Consider the following 21,565-nt stretch of genomic DNA (forward strand, 5'->3'; position numbering starts at 1 on the left):
AATAAGAAGAATAAAACTTGGTGTGGGTCCTTTATAGCTGCAACAGTGACTGATTTCCATTCATTAATGGTGTCAATGCAATTAAACTATAAGGTAAAAGAAAAGAAACATGACTCAAAGGTGTTTCTTTTTTACACTGATCATCTGACCCATTGAAGTAAATGGGCAAAGCAACATATAGGGTGCACCAATTTACTAAAAAAAAAAAAAAAAAAACATCCCTGTAGTTAATGTTAAATGGGAACTACTGTTTTTTACAACCTGGACCTTATTTCTGGCATAAAATACGATCGTTTACTCACCCATATAACTTTCATTTGGAGTCGTTCCTCAGATATTTAGATCCGCGTATATCCATATAGTGGGAGTGACTGGGGCACCGAAACACAGCCTCTAAATAGCGCACCTCGCGTGGCTTGTTTACCTGTAATTTGCTAGTTTTTTGCAACATGGCTGAATATTTTTCCGATTCTGAGGTTGTGGACAACGACTTTGTTTATGATGCACGTCCTTACCGTTTTGAGCCAGAGTATACGGATGAGGAGCTCGTTATAAGGAGGATGCGGAGGCGGAGAGAGGAACAGCTGGCCAAAGAACAACAAACCGCTGCACGTCCTCGAACACCGGACTCAACGGGGAATAGCACTAGCGTATCATAACATAATATTGGTGAAATGAACGAGTTTCGTGGCAGATAATGCGTAATTTAGAGGCTGTGTTTCGGTGCCCCATTCACTCCCACTATATGGATATACGCAGATCTAAATATTGTCCGAACGACTCCAAATGAGACCAAAGTTACATGGGTGAGTAAACAATCGTATTTTATGCCAGAAATAAGGCCCAGGTTGTAAAAAAGATATTTTATTGGATAAATGAAAAAGAAATATGAGTAAAAGTCACTGGGTTAATAAAAAAAAAATATATATATATATGAATTAAGTCTGGATCACAAATACAGAAGACACACAGAGGACGTGTCCAACGGAGTGGAGACCAATGCATTATGGTTAATATGCAATAGTCTGAATCACAGAAAAAAAAAAAGTCCTGGACTTTGCTGCTGCTGCTCCAACCACAGAGAATGAATGAGTTCCTCTACAAAATTAAACTGGCTGGTTTGCTGCTGAGTGGAGAGCACATGCATTATGGTTGATATGCAGACGTTCTCCATCCAGTTACCAAGGGCAACGACCGACTGTGTTTTTGATTACTAACCGCCTCACCTGACAGCGATGAACGTAGACTTAACCAGCAAAGGCATGCAAGGGAGTTCAGATTTTTTTAAATGGCATTCTCTCTGCAGCAACACATTATTATCCCGGTTCTGTTTGTTTCAGCGAGGTCTGCTTCCTGTGTGAGTACATGCATTGTTAGTTAGTAAGATGCTAATTATGCCTCCACCGCCCTCATTCTCATCCCATTACCGTTGACCGGTAAAACAGTGGTGAAGAGATGAGCTGCCTGTATGCAAATTACCATTATTACGCATACAGTGACTATAGTTCATTACCGGAAGATGTGCAGTGTCTGTGCTGAGTACGCCCCCATATCTGCTGCCTTTCGCTGTGTGCTACGACTCAAATGGATGTTTCGTAATAGCAATGTTTCATATCGTAATTTCATCGACTGACACGGCTACAGTTGGCTGTCTTGAAATAATGTCCAAATGAATGTCATCAGCAGTTACTGAGTGAAAGCACTGGCGGCTCACACAGACGGAAACTCGTACCTGTTTGTGCGGACCTCTCGGCTTGGTCTCAGGACTGTCCCCTTTGGAGGAAGAGGACTGCGGCCGTAGCCGGGCGCCGCTGCTGGGCCAGTCGGGTGAAGACGTCATCATGCTGCCAGAGGAGGGCCGGGGGTAGGGCCCACTGAGAAGATTTGGCGGCGTGCGGCCCCGAGTGATCGGAGTGCTCATAGGCGGGGGTTGGTCTATTCTCCGCTGTGGGCCGGCACTGTTCTGTCTGGGGACGGTGGGCTGGTGGGGTGTTTCTGTGAGGGACAGCTGTCGGACGCCCGTACGCCTGGAGTACTCGTCCCCGCTGCTCCCTCCGCCTCCGCCGTGGTTCAAGAAGGCGTGCTTCCCTCCCGCCGGTCCGTCCTCGTTGTTGCTGTGGGAACTAACCGAGCTGTGGCACTCTGAGCCCGAGTCGTTCATCCCGCGGGGGGACACGGGCAAGCAGGCCGCCATCTGGTAGACCGGGTTCTGGAAGGACAGCGGGGCTAGCAGCTGGGCAGGTCGGCCTGGAGTGCTCTCTGTACCTGGGGTGGTGGGGGCCTGACCTGGCCTCCTCAGGGTGGGACCCCCTGGGACGTTACCTTGAGGGGTTCTGGCCGACCAGCCTCCCCCAGTAGCTGGGCCTTCACCCAGAGCGTCTGAGGAGCCGGGACCAGTGCCGCCATCCAGGCTCCGGGGGTCCTGGAGGTCCACCATGGACAGACTCTTGCTGCCGTTGGACATGCCCAGGTCAGGCTCGTTTGTCTCAGAGTAGCTCGAGCTGCGTGCAGGCGAAGGCTGGATACCTGAGCTCCTTGTCACAAAGAATAGGTCCTTATTTTCTGGGGTGGGGGAGGGTAACCGGGTGAAGTCGACCAATCTGGAAGAGGCAAAAACCGCCACAGCGAGATTATTAAAGCTATTCGTCAAGGGTGTTACTGAAACAACTCTTGACCCAACAGCTAGCTGGTTGTGGTAGCTTATAATGTACTTAAGCTAAAGCTAGCCGCTAAGCTAGTGGTCAAACCAAAGAAAAGTGTTCTGAATTTCCAAAGTTAGATAATGTTGCTATAAGCCTGTTTGAATTTGGGAATCTATGATAGCACGACCAAATAAATAAATTTTTGAGCATCAGCGTGAGTTGCACCCTAATGCCACATCACTTCTTCCTCTCTTCCTTCCAGCAGACTGAGGCTCCATCGCCAGAAGACGATTACCTTGACAGATTCGACTTATCTCTCAATAATCTCCATCATTCACATCACGCTCATCTCCTCCCTTCTTTCCGTGTCCTTCTCCCTGTTATCCTTCCCCCTCCTTTAAACTTCTCTCCCCTTGTCACTCCGCTCAATTTTCTCATCTCGCTCGGTCTCGGCGCTGTCTGCCTCCTCTTTCGCCGACTTTTCATGTCACTGCTTAGTGGGCGAGAAGCAATTAAGGGAGACTGGCGAGCTCATTTGAATTTCAGTCTCAGAGCTTCGCTGATGAGGACGCACAGACACACGTCAATATATGAGCAAACAGTCCTTGTGATAAAGTAAGGAGGGCAGACTCTGACATCAGGTCATATAAGGACATCGCTTAATTACTTGTATTGATCCTGGGGCCAGATGAGCATAATGATACCAGCTGTCTGACTCTCATCCTGTTGTCTCATCTTCCTGTTATGCGCGCTATGTTTGCATCTGTCAACCTGTTTGTTTACTGGTGGAGGTGGAGGTAGTGGTGGTGGTGCGTATGCTGGCGTTCATGCACCTCTTTCTCTCCTGTTGCTCCCTGCGTTTTTCATGCTAATCTGTCTAAGTGTCACCTTGTCATTGTTCTGCCAGGGAGCGAGAGGACGGGAAGATAAGCGCCGCTATGAGAGCGTGTTCATCCGCCACGAAGCAAATAAGGTTTCGTGAGGCTGATGTAAACAGGCGGGGGTGACACTCTCCCCTGTGTCACGGCCTCACCTCGCAAATATTAACACTCAGCGAAACCGGTAGCGCGAGAAAACAACCTCGCTGACATTGCAGATTTACTGCGTCGTTATTGACGCGCAGGCTTAAATGAAATAAAACGTGAAGTTCTACGGCAATTATTTGTGTAAAAGTCTATTTCCTGTGTTAAAAAACTGTAAATAAGCTCAGGTATGTCTGCACTCCATGTTTTTTGGTAGCTAAATCTTGCGAACCCTTGTGAAAGATTTCAAGTATGTATCGCTTGGAGAACTGTGCCCGTACATCTAATTTTTCTATTTGTTTGTTGAGCAATTAAAGATTATTTATTTATTTATTTTTGCATATTAATTTGGCCACTTGGGGGCAGTACAAACAACTTTTTCTGCAGTTATGTTTCTGGGAACCTGTCAGAAAGTCCAATATTATCCTTCTTTAAGCTTTGGTTTTGGTCTCTACCAACTGGGGAATATCTGTCTCTTTAGCTGAAAGTGGAGCAGAAAAAAAAAAATCTTTTGAGTTTAAATCTATTATTTATCCTGGACCCATGATTTCCACAACTGGCAGTGGCTTATATTCATGTCAGAATATTCATCAGCTGTCAGTACCCTTTGCTGTGCTGCTTCCCTTAACGAGTCCACACGCAATTAAACGTCACAGTGCAGAATAATATATTCACAGTATCGTTTGATGTTTTTAAATCACTTGAAATGTGATTCTGAGACTCTCAAGGAGTTGAGTGGATCTGATAATCTTTTAATCACTGATTAAAAACTAAATGGTGTCAACTTAATTTAATGAATTCAGCGCTCGCTACATGAGGTCTTCAATATCTCTTACCCTGAAAGGTCATTGTCAATCTTCGGCAGCCCGGTGGACATGCCGCTGCTGCCTGCCTCGGCGGGAGGCGAGCCCATGAGCTCGGAGGACTGTCCGGTTGTCATCTGGACGCTGGACGGGTTGGACAGAGCCGTGTTCACCTCCCGCAGGATCCTGGGCAGAGGACCCAGCTTGGAGGCAGCACTCTGTGAAAGACAGCGACGCAATTTAGGTCCGAGCCAAATTAAATATTACTCTGGAACCACTTCAGGCATTAATTCATTTTCATTTAGTTTGTTTTGGTTGAGTTTTTTTTACTTTGGACCTACTTATTTTCCCCGCGCCATGCAATCAGCTCTCTTACTCAGACAACATACTGAATAATGGAATACTCTGATGGACTGGAGTATCAATCAGACTGCGATTTGTGAATTATTAAAAGATAAGATTTCAGAAAGCTGGAAAATAAAATAAAATAATCTGCTACCGACATATTTTCCATCTGCTAGCCAAGCCAATGTAAATGTCCTTGTAAATCCATTAATATGCCTCACCCAGCCTCACAGTGTTCTCCCCTCGTGCCCTGTTTATGTAAGGCAATAATAAATTATTGATAGATGCGAGATAAACATCCGGACGTAGTCTAAGCATGGCTCAAATCCTGATACTGCATGTAAAACCATGTTAAGACTGTCGTATCCTATTCTCACTGATAAAACCTACGATATCTAAATATGCATGAGTCTTTCCAGATACATGCACCTGAATTAAAGTCTTACTTTCACATTCGTTTAGTCGGCTGATGTCTTTATCCAAAGCTCAAATTAAGCAGTGAAACTAGCTGACAAGAGACAGCTAATGAGGCATACGTTCTTCAATACCTGGTCCATCTGGGAGACCACTTCAGAAAGAAGGGAGTGCAAGGTAGAGAGCTCCCTGCCGAGGTCGATATAGCCCTCGAAGCCTGCCGTGTTGGAGATTGTCTCTGGGTTTGAGATTTCGAGCAAGAAGCGCTGCATGTTGGTCCACTCGTGCTCCAGGAACTGGTTCATGAAGGACATGTACTCTTCCTTGTTACCGAATCTAAAAGAAAAAGGGAGGGAAGTGTAAGCTCGGAACAGCCCAAGGTTCTTTGCTAACAAGCTAAGGTAAGAGAACCAGAAGCTTCTTACTTGGTGAAGTTGGCCAGGTTCTGCGTGACTTTAGCGATGAGCGTGAGCGTGCGAGCCGTGCGGTCGTCGGGATACTCCTGCATCAAGTTGAAGAGTGAGGGGGACATGATGGCCGGGCACAGAAACCGCAGGAACAAGGAGGCGCTGATCAGCCGCTCGCTTATGTCCGGTCGACCCCGGTTGCTGCATTCCTGCCGCCACGACGCGAAAACCTCTTTCAGCTCGCGCGGAAAGACACTGTTGAGAGTCAGGGACGGGACAGAGGTCGCAGAGACAATCACTGACTGATACAGGACACTGAATGGTTCAAAAGTAGGACTCTAACGCTTGCTGAACATCTTTATTTCCTGCGCTAAGCTGGCTCTTTTGTGCATTCTTAGGTTTTCAACTTCCTCGAACAGCAAATCTCTTTTATATTTGACAGCAGCGGCTAAATCGCATACAGCCTGATTAAAAGCACCCTAATTGCAGCGTTATAATATCGATTAAGCACCTTTGCTTAATAATAAAAGTCTGCTACTGCAAAACAATACATAAAACCAGGGATTTCTAATGTTTGTGCTGCATCACATTACAATTACGCACAATAGACAGTAATTATGGTAACGCTACGATATTGTTAAAAAGAACAAATTGCACAAATAGACTGCTGTGTGCGTTTAAAAAAAGCTTAAAGGGCTTGAAGTGTTTACCAGTATGAGTTGATGATTTTGCAGAAGGCCAGCTCGCAGCACATCTTCAGGTTACTCTGGTGCTCTGGCAGGTCGCCTGATGAACACTTGGACGGGTCGACCTCGCAGTTCTCATCTGACTCATACAGAGCCTTGATGAACTCGCCTGGAAAAAGTGCAAACAGAACAATATGTATAAGAGAATTAAGGATTTATAAGATTCATGTAAACCAAACAAGGTCACACTAAAAAAAGGACGGTGGAAAAAAAAAAAAAAATATGTAAAACAATAAACTTCTCCTTGCTAGCTTGACTAAAAGACAAACAGTTACTGCTATGATCTCGGTGAGTCACCAGCCCATAAATGGAACCCATCTTTGGTTTGGCTGGGCCTCTGGGTTGTTATTCGACTCTAATCAGAATTACTGAAAAGGGAACAGCAGCGCCTTCCGTCTCGGGTGGCCCTAAAAAGAAATCTTGGCTGTCTCCGCGTTGGCCCCAGTCGCAGGTTCAACGATTTCAATGGTTTAGCCAGACGTCAGGCAATAAAAGCAGCGCAGCGATGCATAATTTACCAGCCATCAATTTCGCTATGAATCAAGCTCTGCATGGAAACCGGCAGGGCTTTCTAGTCTCAGAGATATACGGAGAGCAGAGACATAAACGCAGCATTAATATTGACAGGAAACGAAAGAAAGAAAGAAAGAAAGTGATGAGCGGCAGGCAGGATGCGTGCCGTTCGTAGATTAAACTAGCGCTGTGTACATTTCTGAATTAGAGGGGGAGAAAAGCTAACAGTGCATACAGAGTGCTTATTGGTAGCTAACCTTGGTCTAACATTGCACACGATCGTGTACATCGGTTTGTAGGAATTTGTAACATCTACACTTCCTGTCACAGCCAAAAAACAAATCTTCTATTCTGTCTTGTGCTTCTGCAGCTGTAATATCTCATCACTGACCTGGCTTCACTTGAATACAACTGAGCTGAAATGCAATTACAGGTGAAGCAGGTGGGCTTCTTCTTGTAGGGGTGCAACTGTACACATGATAATTCCAGGTTTGGAAATAAGAAGTCAATGAACACATAAATCGATCGTAAAATGAAAGCATCCAGAGTGTCTGATTGGTGACAACTCTTCCTGTAACAGTTGGGATATCAAGAGAGGTGCAGCATATTTATTTAATATTAAATTAACCCCAGAAGCAAACAGTGCACCGTCTCTTAGGTAGCAAAACTTGTTTGTTTATTGGAGTTGTCACTGGACAAAGTCTACTAAGGTCTACTATACATGATGGCTGACTGAGTCGTACACTGTGAGTACAGAAGTTGCAGGTTGGTCATGCAGAAAAGCTGATTTAAAAACTAATGTTGTGAGTAAACAAATCGCACAGGCTAACCCTGCTAGCATGCTACAGCTGGTGCACTTTCCAAATGTAATGTTCGGGATGGAGCGTTTTTTTTTTTTTTTCTCTTCTCTCCAGGAGTGCACGGGCTTACACAGACTTTTCAAAGTAAATGTTTGGATAACAGGACGTACTGAGCCAAGCACCTCTCGGCGAGCTGCGTTCAGTTTCGGGATAAGTACAAGTGCTGTTCCCGTCCTACGATTCCTTCTGGGAAAAGGCCTAATGGCTTTAATCTGTAATGTCACTGGCGTTTACTAAATTCCACTCTACCCTCCGCATTTAATTATGCGACACTGCAGCAAACAAAATGCTTTCCTTGAGTGAGTGAATAAATAGCAGAAAGATAAACAGAAATCCGAGGAGGTGCCTTGCGTGTTTTAGAAGAGATTGACACAGATAATAAAAGCTTTCACTCACCGAGGGCGTCCTGCAGGTACTTCTGTCCCACCAGCTTGAGGTACTCCTCTATGGCCTTCGTGGCTAGCGTGTTTTCTCTGAAGATGAGGTGCTCGTTCTCCCCGCAGCGGTCGACCTCCGACATCATCAAATCTGTCAGGAAGTCCTGCAGACGGAAAAAACGCAGCGGGGTTAATAACTGGTAGCCTTGAGCATCCTGTGCGATTACACCCGTGCACAAAAATCAGGCCGTAAAGGTGCCTGTCCAATTAGACAAAGTGTTAAATGGTGCGTGAAGGTGAGACGTTTCGCAATTTGGAAGTAAAATGTGAACGGGAATAAAAAAATAACACGTATCATCAGAAGGAGAGGGAGCGTAAATAAATGAGCGAGTTACAAAGCTAACACAGATCTGCAGTTCCCTCAAATGTCCACTTGAGGATGTCTCCAAAAGCGGGCTGACCGATACACACTGATCAGCCATATCATTATGACCGCCTGCCGAAATATTGTGTCCGTGGTTGTGTCCGACCACTGCAGACCAAGAACACCCCACAGCAGCTGGAGATGCTCTGACCCAGTCGTCTAGTCCTCACAGTTTATCTCTTAAGTCTCTTACATCATGCCACTTGAACTTTTCCTGCTTCTAACATCAACTCTGAGGATAAAATTAGGTCATAATGTTACGGCTGAACGACGCTGACCTTCATGTTTGAAACTTTACAGCGTGTGATCACCCTGCCTTAACACGTCACATTAAACTGCGTTTTAGTTTCCTTTTTCCCCGGCAGTTTGCGTTATTTCAAACGAATGATCGTATTAATTTGTGTGCAGGGGGAAAATGGAGCCTTTAAAAGTGATCTCCACTAGAACCACACAGTATTCATCAGATGAAAAAAAAAAAACATAACAGGTGGAGAAAGGCAGTGAAGCTCCCCAAAATTCAAATTCTGAAAGAGATGGAAATGAAGCCATCTGGGGATGAATCATCACTTGTTTAGATCCCTTCAACAAATTTTCCTGGGTGTACTCTCATGTAAGTCCCCTGGCAGCTTGTTAAACTAGGGAGCCGGCGTAGCGGGGAGGGAGGGAGGGAGACGAGTGACAGATGTACGGGGGGGAAAAGGAGAAGGAGAGGAGGAAGAGACGGAGTGGTGGTCTTTAAAGAACAGAGTAGGAGGTGGAAAGAAAGCGACTCGAGTCTCTCAAACGGTTTCTGTAGCTGCTGCGGAGGCCCCGTTATCCGGCTAATCAAAGGTGCACCGCGGGGAGCCAATCATCCACTGATGTGCGGCGAAAGGAGCCTTTTTGCCGTGGCAGTTTTTCACACAAACACCAGGCCGAACAGGCACAACATAATATACTATACATATATATATATATATATATATATATACATAAATAAACTAATTTTAACAATCGCACAAGTCAATAATCACGACAGTAGCTTTACAGGTGTCTGTTTTGGTAGGAGTTTGTACACAAATAAACCTGTGACTGTAAAAACTAGCACTGTAGATTTTCATGTTCCTTTAAAACTGAAGACTTTTTGATACCGGACACAAGTATTCTGCTAATAATCAGTCCAATCAGAGTGAAAACGCTAAATTTAACCGTCTCAATCAGAGCAGACTGGCCTGATTGGAAGAAATGTTCAATTATCAATTATTAATCCTATGAATAAGGTAACATACCGAACACCCGCTTGTCTCTCTCTGGTTCTAACAAATACGTTCTTTAAACAATTCCAAGTCCTAAAATGGACCAAAACATGGCGGTAGCAAAGCAAGTTGTGTTTCTGAAAGTGTTTGAACATTAAATTGAACCAATTTAGATGGCAAATGGCCTTGCTTTTATATAGCGCTTTTCTACCTATTGGCACTCAAAGCGCTTTACAGTCTCAGACGCATCTACCCATTCGTTCACACAAGCATACACACATTCACACACCAGTGCCACGCACTGGGAACAACTGGGGGTTCAGTGTCTTGCTCAAGGACACTTCGGCATGTGGCACGTTCCGGGGATTGAACCGCTAACCCTCTGGTTCGTGGACAACCCGCTCTACCTACTGAGCCACAGCCGCCCAGACGAAAAACATGAAGAAAAATGTCTTCTTCTGTTATATTTAATGCAGATTTGAAGCCTGATCCGCAGAGGCCCCCCTCCCCTCAACCCATAGGACCCCAAGCGCCCCCCATCACTAACAACATCCTGTTCCCAGGCAACACGGGACACCCTCAGAAGGCCCGTGTCTATTATTATTGTTTTGGAGGCACAAGGGAGACCTCCACAATATTAGGAAGGTGGTCATAATGTTATGCTGTCTGCAGGTCCAGCTCCAACACGGCTTTGACTGCTGCTGAAGGTTATGATAACCAGTCTTTTATATTCACAGGGCACTCATATTTCTTTACAGATGTCTGTTTTCTCTTTGACATCCCCAAGTCCTCTTTGATGAGTCCAAAAAGCCACTTCAAATCCACTTGTAAAACAACAACAACAAAAAAAAAAGAGTGAAAACTTGTGGTCACTGTACCCTCTCTCCATCCAGACATTTCCAGCGGCCGTACAACACAGGTATTTCTTGTTGTTTACGATCACAAAGCTCTTAACTCACTCGTAAAATCATATTCACGACGATGCATTAGTCACCTTCGAGTCACATCTTGTCAAGAACCCACTGGATTGTGATGTTCTTTTAATTTATTTTTGCATCGTGGTTAAATAAGGCATGCCGTGGAGAGCGGCACACACAGACAGCTAAAGAAGCCTGACCTTTCGTGGTGTATGAACACCCGTCCCATCATTAGTGCGGGGGTCTTGTGAGTTTTCTCTTTTTTTTATTTTTTCCGCTGAGAGAAAATGTCATCTCAATTCTGAACTTCCATCTAACCCCTACCCCTCTGTGTCTTCTCTCCCTTCCTCTCCTCTCCTCCGTCCTCTCTGGTTTGCGCTTCTTATGTGGCTACTGAAGTGAGGCCTGATTAGAGGACGGTCAGATGAAGTGGAGGAGGAGGAGGAGAGGGGGAGACAGACGAGGAGAAAGAAACTAAGAGAGACAAATTAATAGCAATCATTTCCGCTGGTAGTCTGAAACTAAAATTAGGACCCAACCACTTGGAACAACGTCTCGGTGACGGGCTACACTGTTGACAGGGTTGAGACCAACGTGTAGACGGATGCTTCAGTGTGTGTGTCTGTGCACGCAGGTGTATTTCAGTTTGAGTGTTTATGTGAGCAAGACTGGAACTTAATTATTTTACACGGAAACAACTAATTCTATGTTGGGTATGTGCTTTCCAATCATCTGTTGTTGATTATTTGTCTTTCACATGACACAAAACATGAACATAGTCTGGAATTAGTCGTTGAAAATGTGGTTCCACCTTGGTCACATTTTCTGTTGAATAAAAACACTTCCCTTTTCTGCTTTATTTCATGCAGATCTGGCTCTTCACAGCAGGCAGAAGCACTTTGCACATGTCCGTTAAGTTCTGTTATGACTGGTGTTTTGTGGCATATCTTAATGGATCTTGTTTTTTTTTTGTTCTAGGTCAGTTAAGTTGGAATTTTATTTTCTTTTGAGCATTGTAATTCTCCTGTTTAGCTGATGCTGTAACCTTTGCAAACACCAGAAAGAAAAAAAGTTTGGTCTATCCATTAAGAATCTGATATGTTTATTATTATGATGTCAAGAAACCAAACCAGAGAACTAGATCTGTCAGGTTAGTGCAGAGGATGGATGGTAATGGACGTTAACTTTGCAAAATGAAACCACGTCAAGGAATCATGATATTCCTTATTACGATTCATCCTCTGGGGACTATAAAGATCTGATGGTGGACGTATCTCTGGCTAACTGTCTGGTCGATGCCAAATCTATCGATATTAAAGCCATAAATAAGTCCAAAAATATGTATTTCAGATAACTTTCCAGTCTTGTCAATTGGCATTTAGACCATATTGAATCATATGAAAACAAATGACCATCTTGTGACAATACAATTTTCTGCTGGGAAACTTTTGGACCTGGGATTCATTCATGTGGATGTTACTTAGACATGTAGCACCCACCTAGACCAGACCAGACACCCCCACCCCATAGCAATGACACTCCTCGATGGTAACAGCCATCCCCAGCAGGATGCAGCCTGACACAGGCACACACACAAAAACGCTTTAGGAACAACAAAAAAAAAAAAACATGAAGAACAGCACAAGGTGTTGACCTGGCCTCCAAATTCACTGGATCCCAAACTGATCAAGTATCTGTGGGATGATCCACAGAGGTCCCTCCCCTCGGCCAGACACCACAGGACACCCTCAGAAGGTCCCATGTCCATTCTCTGATGAGTCACAACTGTTTTGGACGCACAAGGGAGACCTGCACAATATTAGGAAGGTGGTCATAATGTTATGCGTGATCAGTGTACAATATATAATTTGTTATATTAGGCCTGAACCTTACAGAACCACCAGTGACATAAAAGTCTGAGCAATCGTGTCCTGAAAGGAGACTGGAGTGCTTTTCCTCCTCCCTCCTGTCATCCTTCAGCCTTCTCTCCCTGACGCCCTCAATCCTGCAGCCTGCCCACCTCCCTCCCCTCCGCCTCAGTGCTAATAAGGAGAAGTAGAACGCTCTCTAGATCGCTGCCACATCTCATCAGCGAAACCATGCCTCAAAAAAAAAAGCCAACACGCAGCGTGCAGAGAATAGGAGGGGGGGTGATATGAATGCAGGGTCGGGTGGAGGTTAGGTGGCGGAGCGAGGCTCATCAGATCTAATAAGTAGTCTGGAATAGATTTTGCCTTTGGATGATCTCACTGTCCCTATTCAGTGATATACCGCTGCAAAGTGTGCAGCTTCAAGCTTCGGAGCCAGACTAGAAATCCACAGGCCGCCTTGAAGTCTGAAGAGACGTTGTAATCTGCAACAATATGATCAGGGCTCTCACGGCAAGCGTCTCATACGGGACAATACACAGCGGCTGTTTTAAATGCGTTAAATTCTAGGAGTCTTGTTAAAAAAAAAAAAGAGAGAGAGAAAGGGATGAAAAGTACACACACTAAACGAGGTCATGTTTATGCTTTGTACCAGCTCAGATTTTTTGGGTGTGTTTCTATGGTAATATAAAGCAGAAGAGGAGAGCAGCACAATGCCCTAAAAGGATAACACCAGAGAGAGAGAGCTTTCATGGGGAATGCGTGGATGTTGTATATAGATCAGTTTACCCCGGTTCAGTAATTAGAATCAGTGCGCTTTATGATATGTTCAATTTTTTTTTTTAAAAATGATGATGTTCTTGTGTTAACTAAACCAAAATACTGATTTATTTCAAGGTGTCCTGCTGTTTAGGGTTTTCATTTTGGCTTAAATACTTTTTTTCTCTGTTCATAGATTTTCTTTAATCTTGCAAATGCATGTGGGGAATTCACGGACCGCGGAGCCGCTGGGATTCATCCGGAAAAATATAAAACAGAAAGCACCTGTTGAAGTGTTTAAGTTTGAGCTTAATTATTTGTAACACACAGGTAAGTGAAAAGACTTGAACGCGAGGGAAAAGAAACTAGACCAACATTAACAATTCGATTGATCGATGAGTCTGGTTTTCTGGCCCGGGGGGGGGGGGGGGGGGGCGAGAACTCAGCAAAGATCCAATGGGAGGAAAAACCGGAACCACTCCAGCCACTCTCCCGTCCTTCTCTCTCCTCATCTTTCCATCACTTTCTGCCCCCCCCCCGTCCTCTCTCCCTGGAGACCGGTGGCTAGTATTACAGCATTATGTGCCTGCAGCACTTCCTGTGAGGGTCACATTGGGTTGACGGAGAGGACTGGAGGCCCAAATGGACATGGAAGCAATGCCTCCCCGTAGGCGCAGAGGTTTGTCATTGCACAAAAAAAAAAAAAAAACAGGAAAGCCTGCAGCGCTACTGGTTTAGCTGCTAGTGCACACGATCATTATAAAGATTAAGGTCTGACTGGAGGGGGTCTTACAGCAAGTGTCATCAGCGACAAAACACCATGTTTGTTGATTTGCTGCTCGTTTATGTGTGGATTTCCAAACGGGTTCCGGCTTGTATTCCTATTTAGTGCTAACACCGTCAGTAAATGAGTCTTAATATCTCATTTGAGATGCACTTTGAGTTGATTCAGACATTTCTGCTTGTTTCTATGACAGGTGCACGAGAGATGCCAAGTAAGTGGGCACCAAGTTAATCTCAACAGTGAGGAAACACGATTGAAACCATTGGGTTTCTATCAGCGACTGATAGGGTTCATTGATGTATCATGTATGCACATAGTTCCCCAAACGTTTATCCCAGAGAAACAACTTGCAAAACCTGAAAAACCTGAATTTCGGCTATTTTTCGTTTGAATAGAGTAGTGATGGCAAGAAGAATTAGCTCCGTCCATACATTAGCAGTGTGTCTGTGTCAGGTAAGTAACTAGCAGTTAAGAAACACTAGTCGTGCAAGTATCTGGTGGTTAACGGACACTAGTCAAGCAAGTTTCTGATGGGCTACACCTACAATGCGCCCCACTAGTCCCTAAGAAGCTACTTGGATGAAACGTCTTCAAGTATTTGGATATACATTAGCAATGTTTTTATTTTCTTCTTGTTGCAAGAGGGTTTTCTGGGCAATTGGAGTCTGGGACGGCTGCTGGTGACCAACTGTCAGCTGTAAGGCGATGAGTGACTTGCAAATCGCTTTCTATGTGGCTAGGGCTTTCGTTTAGAAACATCTCTAAAGGCTTTTAAGGTGACACAAAGACACGGCTTAGAGTATCGTTTAAACCCAATGGAGCAGGACCAGCGTTAACGATACTTCCTTTTCTAAGCACAACGGCAGTATTTGTATGCTTGTTTCTCTTGGAAACATTTGTAGTGAGAAAATATACAGGAGGGTTACCTAGCCACGGGCAACTAGCAAATTGCTTTCTACACGGATGGGGCTTTCAGTTCCAATTATCTCACTGAAGATACGTTTTAAAATAAGACTGGGTTAAGTTTGAGCTTACCTGTGCAGTACAGCATTAGAAACACGAAGATCAAAACTGATGTGATGAACTGTCACTTGGGGTGAGGCTCCATTACATTTTATTGTGTCACAATTCCCTGTTTAGTGCCTTTATTTCTATGCTTTTTCTGTGTAGGTGTATTTAAGGCATATGAAACCAAATGAATGTAAATTAGGCTCATGAAAATGAACTGATAAAACACAGCCACAGAGAGGAACTAGAGGGACAGGGTAGGTAGACAGAATGCAGGTAATATTATTGCCAACAGATGCGTCAAGAGGCTTTCCAGATCAATGCGTTGAGCATCATTGCACGAGATGAATGTTTCTCTTTCTCGCTGTCTGGCTCCACAGCCGCAAACTATACTCCACATACTCCGTCTCCATGTTCCCCATGTTTCCTTTCTGTATTTTTCTCTTCTTTGTTGGTGCCTCTCACCTCTCCACTCTGTCGAGGGGACGGTCGATAAAAAAATATAAATCATGCTGGTGTTATTAAAGAGCTGAACAATATGAAGCTTTTGCAAACTGCACACAACAGACAACGAGCAGATCTTGGCTTCATGACTACTTCACGTGCCCTATTTCCCCCCCCCCTCGAACACACTTCTCCCACGCACCGTTAAACTGTCTCCTCCAACATCCATCTCGGCGGCTCATCGGCAGAAGCGGGGGGGGTCACCTCTTTGACGGCAAATAACAAGATTGCAGCTATTAAGGAGCGTGGTGACCCCGACATAGCAGTGCCATATATTAAAACAAGAGAGAGAGAGAGGAAACGAAGAAGCCGCTATATAAAATCACTTCCAGGTTATTGGCGCAATCAAACATAACACGAAACGTCCTCTGTGACTGTGGACAGTACTGACAAGCGGCTATCGTGTTGTGAATGCTCCCTGGACCTCTCAGGGGGGAAAAAAAAAAACTGATCCCAAGCACAAACAAAAGAGATGTCATGTTAGTAAATCATTTGTCACACCATATTATGTTCTTACAGCCAACAGTGACTGTGTGCCACAGCTGCGGTGATGAGCATCGCTGCCTACTGGTGACAGTGCTGAATACATTAATAAAATGGCAGCGCTTAACATAACTGGAGCTGTGCTGCAGGCTGATGGAAATGTACCATAGAGAATGTAGAGAGGAGAGCGGCGCATATTTCTCCCTCCTAAGCAGGACCGTTAGTTTACCTCGAGGAGCAGTGACATAAAAACGAGATGGCATAATAACCAGAACGCCACCCTCCTCTGGCCAGTTATCATAGGAATAAATCCTTCTTATCGTCGCTCTCCACAGTCGGCGCGGCCGGTCGAGAGGAGCGGCAACAAAATTAGAACATAATCTTCCCGCGGGCCGAGGCGTCGAGGAGACTAGATCAATAACGCCGAGGATTCGTGCCAGGAGCGGGTATTTTTCACATGAAAGAAAGGTGAACTTCTCCTGGCAATTCCAATACGTCGGGAGGGGTTGTTGTTGTTGTTGTGGAGCTGCTAATAGCGCTGTTTGGGACATAAGAGCGTGTCCCGCAGGTGTAGGAGACGACCCGATGTCACGACCTCACAGCGCAGGAAATCAGCAGAATTTTTATGTCTGGATTTCTGGATTTGATTTATGGCTCCAGACTAAATATAACACAGATGGTAGAGTTCTCCTTCAACGCTCACATACTGTGTGCTATTTAAGACGTATAGACTGTATATAAATATGGACAATGTGTCGCCATTCCCTTGCTTTGACCAAACTGATGCAATTTCACTGTGGATATGGGCGGCGCCATCTTACGACTTTGGAAATCATTTGACGTGTATTTTAGTGTTTTATTTTGGCCCAAGTCCCACCCACTAACATGGAGGAGATGGAGCTTATGACCTATACTGCAGTCAGTCACCAGGGGGAGCTCTACTTGCTTTGGCTTCACTTTTAGAGGAGCTGTTCCGATGCCCATCTTTATTAGCCTGGTCGTTACCATCTTACGTTTCCGCCCGAAATTTGATTTCGGTCTGCACGTTAGTCTGGCCCAATGTAATAGGAATCTGTCTCCGTAATGGGCAGATGCTTATTTTGAGGTTTAAAATCATTGGAGTTCCCTTAACCAATTAGCAACGTTTGGTAATGACGTATATTGTGCGCCGGAGTTCAGGCTCTTACGCTTACCACTTCCGCTTCCAGTTAAATAAATCAAACTTTTCCCAAAGCCAGCTGGAAGGAGAGCTACGACGTCCGTGCCATTTATAAAATTGACAAGACAAGCCTCTTGTTCTGGTTTTAATTCCGTGATGCTCTCGAGAGTTGAGACAACTTCGCGGATGGCTTCTAGCGTCTCTTCCTCCGTCGCCATTGTTGCTATTCTGTTGAACTACAAGCTCCGCTGGCTGGACTACAAGCAACTCGGCAGGCGAGTTTCACGTCATCACTCAACTGTTCGCTGATTGGCTAAGACCGCGCGGTTACACGCGAACCGCAGAAGGGCAATTTGGCCAGACTCCGTGGCAGACTGAAATCAAATTTCGGGCGGAAACGTAGGATGGTGACGACCAGGCTACATCTTTATACAGTCTATGGTATAAACCTACTCGCTCATTTGCAAAACCGAATCAATGACCTGTAAAATGTCTTGTGATTATACATTGGTGTGGGCAAGCTCTCTCCCACGACCAATCCTTCCCGGTATCAATCTAGCACCAGGGAGCATCAGTAATGACATCCCTCCGAAGAGCTTTAGCCTCAAGACGCGCCGAAGCACAAAAGAGAGACGACGAAAAACAAAAGAAATGGTGAGAGAACAAAGGACAGAAAAAGGCGTCGGAGCCGAATGTGCAGGATGTAATTACTCGGCGATGGGAGATATAAAAAAAAAAAAAAATGACACAAGAAAAAAGCAAGAGTCTCAAAGTGTCTCATGCTAATGACGGCTGCAACCTGCAATCAGCATTTCTAAACAACAGCAGTCTGCGATCAGACGCCGTCGCAAACCAGCAGATTAAACCCATCAGGAAAAGTTCAGAGCCACAAGGAGACGTTCCCCTTCCACTTCACCCCCGCTGGGTGTCCTGAAAATTACACCAGTTGCTCTTTTGTGACTGCGTACGTAGTCTCTTGTTTTTTTTGTGCGAGCGGCTGAAATGGTGCTGACAGATTTAGACGCTGACTCATGGATGTGACTTGAGCTTGGATAGCTGGAGGACTACATAATGAAGTCAAGGGAAGGAAATAACCAAAGGCTGTATTAAACATTAGCAGGAAAACAATAAAACCAGGCTTACCGGATTTTCTTCAGAGTTTAGCTTTGTTCAAGGAAATTGCTTGATTGTTAAATATAACTTTCCAATTTTCAGAAAGTCCGCACCCTAGTTGGGAGGACATTAAAAAAAGAAAAAGCAAAAAAACACTCTAATATTTCTTTGGACCATGTTTAGCTTTGATTACAGCACACATTCTCTGTGGCATTGTTTCAATAATCTTCTGCAACGTCATCAGATTTATTTCCACCCAGTGCTGCATTCATTTTTCACCAAGATCTTGTATTGATGATGGGAGAGTCTGACCACTGCGCAAAGCCTTCTCCAGCATATCCCAAAGATTCTCAATGGGGTTAAGGTCTGGACTCTGTGGTGGCCAATCCATGTGTGACAATGATGTCTCATGTCTCCCTGAACCACTCTTTCACAATCTGAGCCCCATGAATCCTGACATTGTCATCTTGGAATATGCCCGTGAACATCAAGGAAGAAAAGATCCATTGATAGAATAACCTGGTCATTCAGTATATTCAGGTAGTCAGCTGACCTCATTCTTTGGGCAACATAATGTTGCTGAACCTAGACCTGAGCAACTGAAGCAACCCCAGATCATAGCACTGCCCCCACAGGCTTGTACAGTAGACACTAGGCATGATGGGTGCATCACTTCATCTGCCTCTCTTCTTACCCTGATGCACTGGTTCTCCACTATCCTTTCAGTTTTTAATAATGTGTTGGACAGTTCTTAACCCAGTTTTAGTAGTTTCTTCAATCTCCTTAGATGTTTTCTCTGCTTGATGCATGCCAATGATTTGACCCTTCTCAAACAGCCTACCATCTTTCCCACGACCATGGGATGTGTCTTTTGGCATGGTTGAAATAGGAACCTACTCATTGCATCAGTTGGGGTTAAATAACTTGTTGCCAGTTGAAAGATAATCACCCATCCAGTAATTATCCAATAGGAGGCTTGTACCTATTTGCTTAGTGAAATCCAGGTGGCGACTATTTTTTTGGCCAGGCAGTGTATAAAGCATCCATAAATCCTAATTAGGCTTTAAAAATAGTTTAGAATAAGTGTTTTTTTTTTTTTTTCGTTTCGCTGTGAGCAGTGATTTGGCAATACAAGCCTGATCTATCCATCAAAGCTAAAGGCAAGACGTGTGTGTACTGCCTAAATATGTCAGACCACTTCACGAGGCTTTGAATGAGTCCCGAAGAGGAAGCTGCAGTAGTTAAGAGCACTAGCACTCAACGTTTCGACAGCAACTTTCATCAATTCTTCCTGTTTACAGCTTCTGTTCGCGTCCTCTTCTAAAACATCTAAAGCTCGTATTAAAAGGGATTTATTTATTTATTTTCTCCTTGAAGAGAGATGTATCAACAACATTATTTGCTGGCTCTCTCTTATGATAAGCAACCTTGAAATGCTATTTCTGGCGCCAACGCAGGCGTACGCGCATCCCAGCACGTATCCGGTAAGAACCAGGAGGTGAGGAAGAAGTAAAAGTTTTAGTGCTTTGCTCGGAAGGAGGGGATTAACTGAAAGTAATTAAGGATGCAGTCGTCTCTCCAGGGACCAGTGGAGGCATTCTACCCCCCTCCATCAATCAGCAGCTATCAGTGTCGAACTTAAACCAGCAGAGTGGCAGTACAGTGCGGATAGACATCGCTTCTTACGCACTAATCATTCGTCATCTCGCTGAGCTGTGATAAAGCCAGAGCAAGTTTCAAAGCTCCGCCGATGAGATACTGTCAAGAAAACCTAACTGAGGCCGAAAAAACTGTCCCGGCATCCTTCGAGGCAGAGAGAGTTGATGCCGCAGTGATGAAAGCAGCCTGATGTAATATCAGAAAAATAGCAGACATACATTTATTATTAGACGTTGAAAGGGAAACAAGACGCCTATTTCCTGACAAAGAAGTAGAAACTTGTTCAACAGAAAAGCCTTGGAACTGAGAGGAAACTCTACTATTTTCTTTACTGATTAACTCCTAATAATGTTTTTAGTTTGAACGGCTGGAACCCAAATTGCTATTTGACTTTGGTTCTTTACATGCATTTCGTCAGTATCCTATAAGATCCGGTGATCCAATGTTTTTCTTTTACGTGCAAAGTCAAATCAAATGCACCACTTTGGATGGATGGAGGATTATTTGAGTCCGACTCGAGGCCTGCCGTCACGAGAGGCTTAGCCGCGACTGCAGCGAACTAATCTCGCAGCGGTGCCCCAGACAGCGGTGGATATATTGTGCTCGGCTCTCCATCGGTATGCCGCGAAGCACTGCGGGGGGATACATGTAAGGGATTAGCTCGAGTTAAAACTGTAATACAGGCTGGTGCAGCGAGAGGAAATCACCTGCCTGTCTGGTCTTTGTCTGCTCTGTGCTGCGGCTGTGCGAGGTCAAGAGTTCGCGAGATGAGCAGGGCGGCGGCGGAATAGTTAACCTCCTGTGAGCTTTTATAATGTCTTGTTAGAGCCTCGTGGTAAAATAATGGGCTGGCAGAGTGGATAAATGGAAATGAATTGGATTGTTGGTACTAACCTTGGCCTTGCCGGTGCTCTGTAGGATGTGGACCAGCGCACACGCCATCTCCTCCTTGTTCTTGACGCTTATCCCGGGCTCTAGCACCGAGCACAGCAGCATGTAGTTGTTGGTGGTGTACTCTGCAAACTCCTTGTACATCTCCATGGGAAGGATGTTCATACTCTGATAGCGCGCCTTGATCCTGATCATGGGCCCGGACGTCTTGCCCTTAGGGGGGTTGGGAGTGCTGACTGGGTGCCACTTCTCCACAAACTGTCGCCCGGTGACATCCCTGACGGGGATGTTGACGAGTCCGATGTAGTTGTTTTTATCTTTCTTTTTCTTTTTGTCTGTGTCCTTGTACAGGTGGGCTGTGATGCTCTTGACAGCAGGCAGGTTACTGAACTCAAAGTGCTCTCCCCAAAAGACATTGTCAGTCTTGAGCTTACAGGTGGTGCGGGCGTACAGTGAATCATCGAGACAAAGCTCGCAGAAGTATTTCTTTTTGGCCGGCAGGTCCTTGGCTTCGATGATCCACAGCCTCAGCATGTTCTCCACCCGACGACTGTTGTCCTGGAGACAGACAAGATGAGAGGAAGTCTTTAAATATAATATTACGCCACTGGAAAGTGGGAAAAAAGGAGAGT

The 21,565-nt window shown here is 44.9% G+C and overlaps 1 protein-coding gene across 9 annotated transcripts in view; it reads right to left on the minus strand.

Annotated features, from left to right (window-relative positions):
- Positions 1–21,565, minus strand: part of dab2ipb (DAB2 interacting protein b) — a 132,186-nt gene that overhangs the window by 12,034 nt on the left and 98,587 nt on the right. For all 9 annotated transcript variants that reach the window (XM_084572526.1, XM_084572530.1, XM_084572528.1 and 6 more), the window contains 7 exons: positions 20,937–21,491; positions 8,149–8,293; positions 6,344–6,488; positions 5,652–5,888; positions 5,361–5,562; positions 4,501–4,685; positions 1,733–2,600 (listed from right to left, as the gene is read on the minus strand). In XM_084572526.1, coding sequence (XP_084428652.1) covers positions 1,733–2,600; positions 4,501–4,685; positions 5,361–5,562; positions 5,652–5,888; positions 6,344–6,488; positions 8,149–8,293; positions 20,937–21,491 — 2,337 coding nt within the window. The remainder of the gene's footprint in view (positions 1–1,732; positions 2,601–4,500; positions 4,686–5,360; positions 5,563–5,651; positions 5,889–6,343; positions 6,489–8,148; positions 8,294–20,936; positions 21,492–21,565) is intronic.

The sequence above is a fragment of the Chelon labrosus genome (assembly GCF_963514085.1).
Source record: "Chelon labrosus genome assembly, chromosome: 22".
NCBI classification, from domain to species: domain Eukaryota; kingdom Metazoa; phylum Chordata; class Actinopteri; order Mugiliformes; family Mugilidae; genus Chelon; species Chelon labrosus.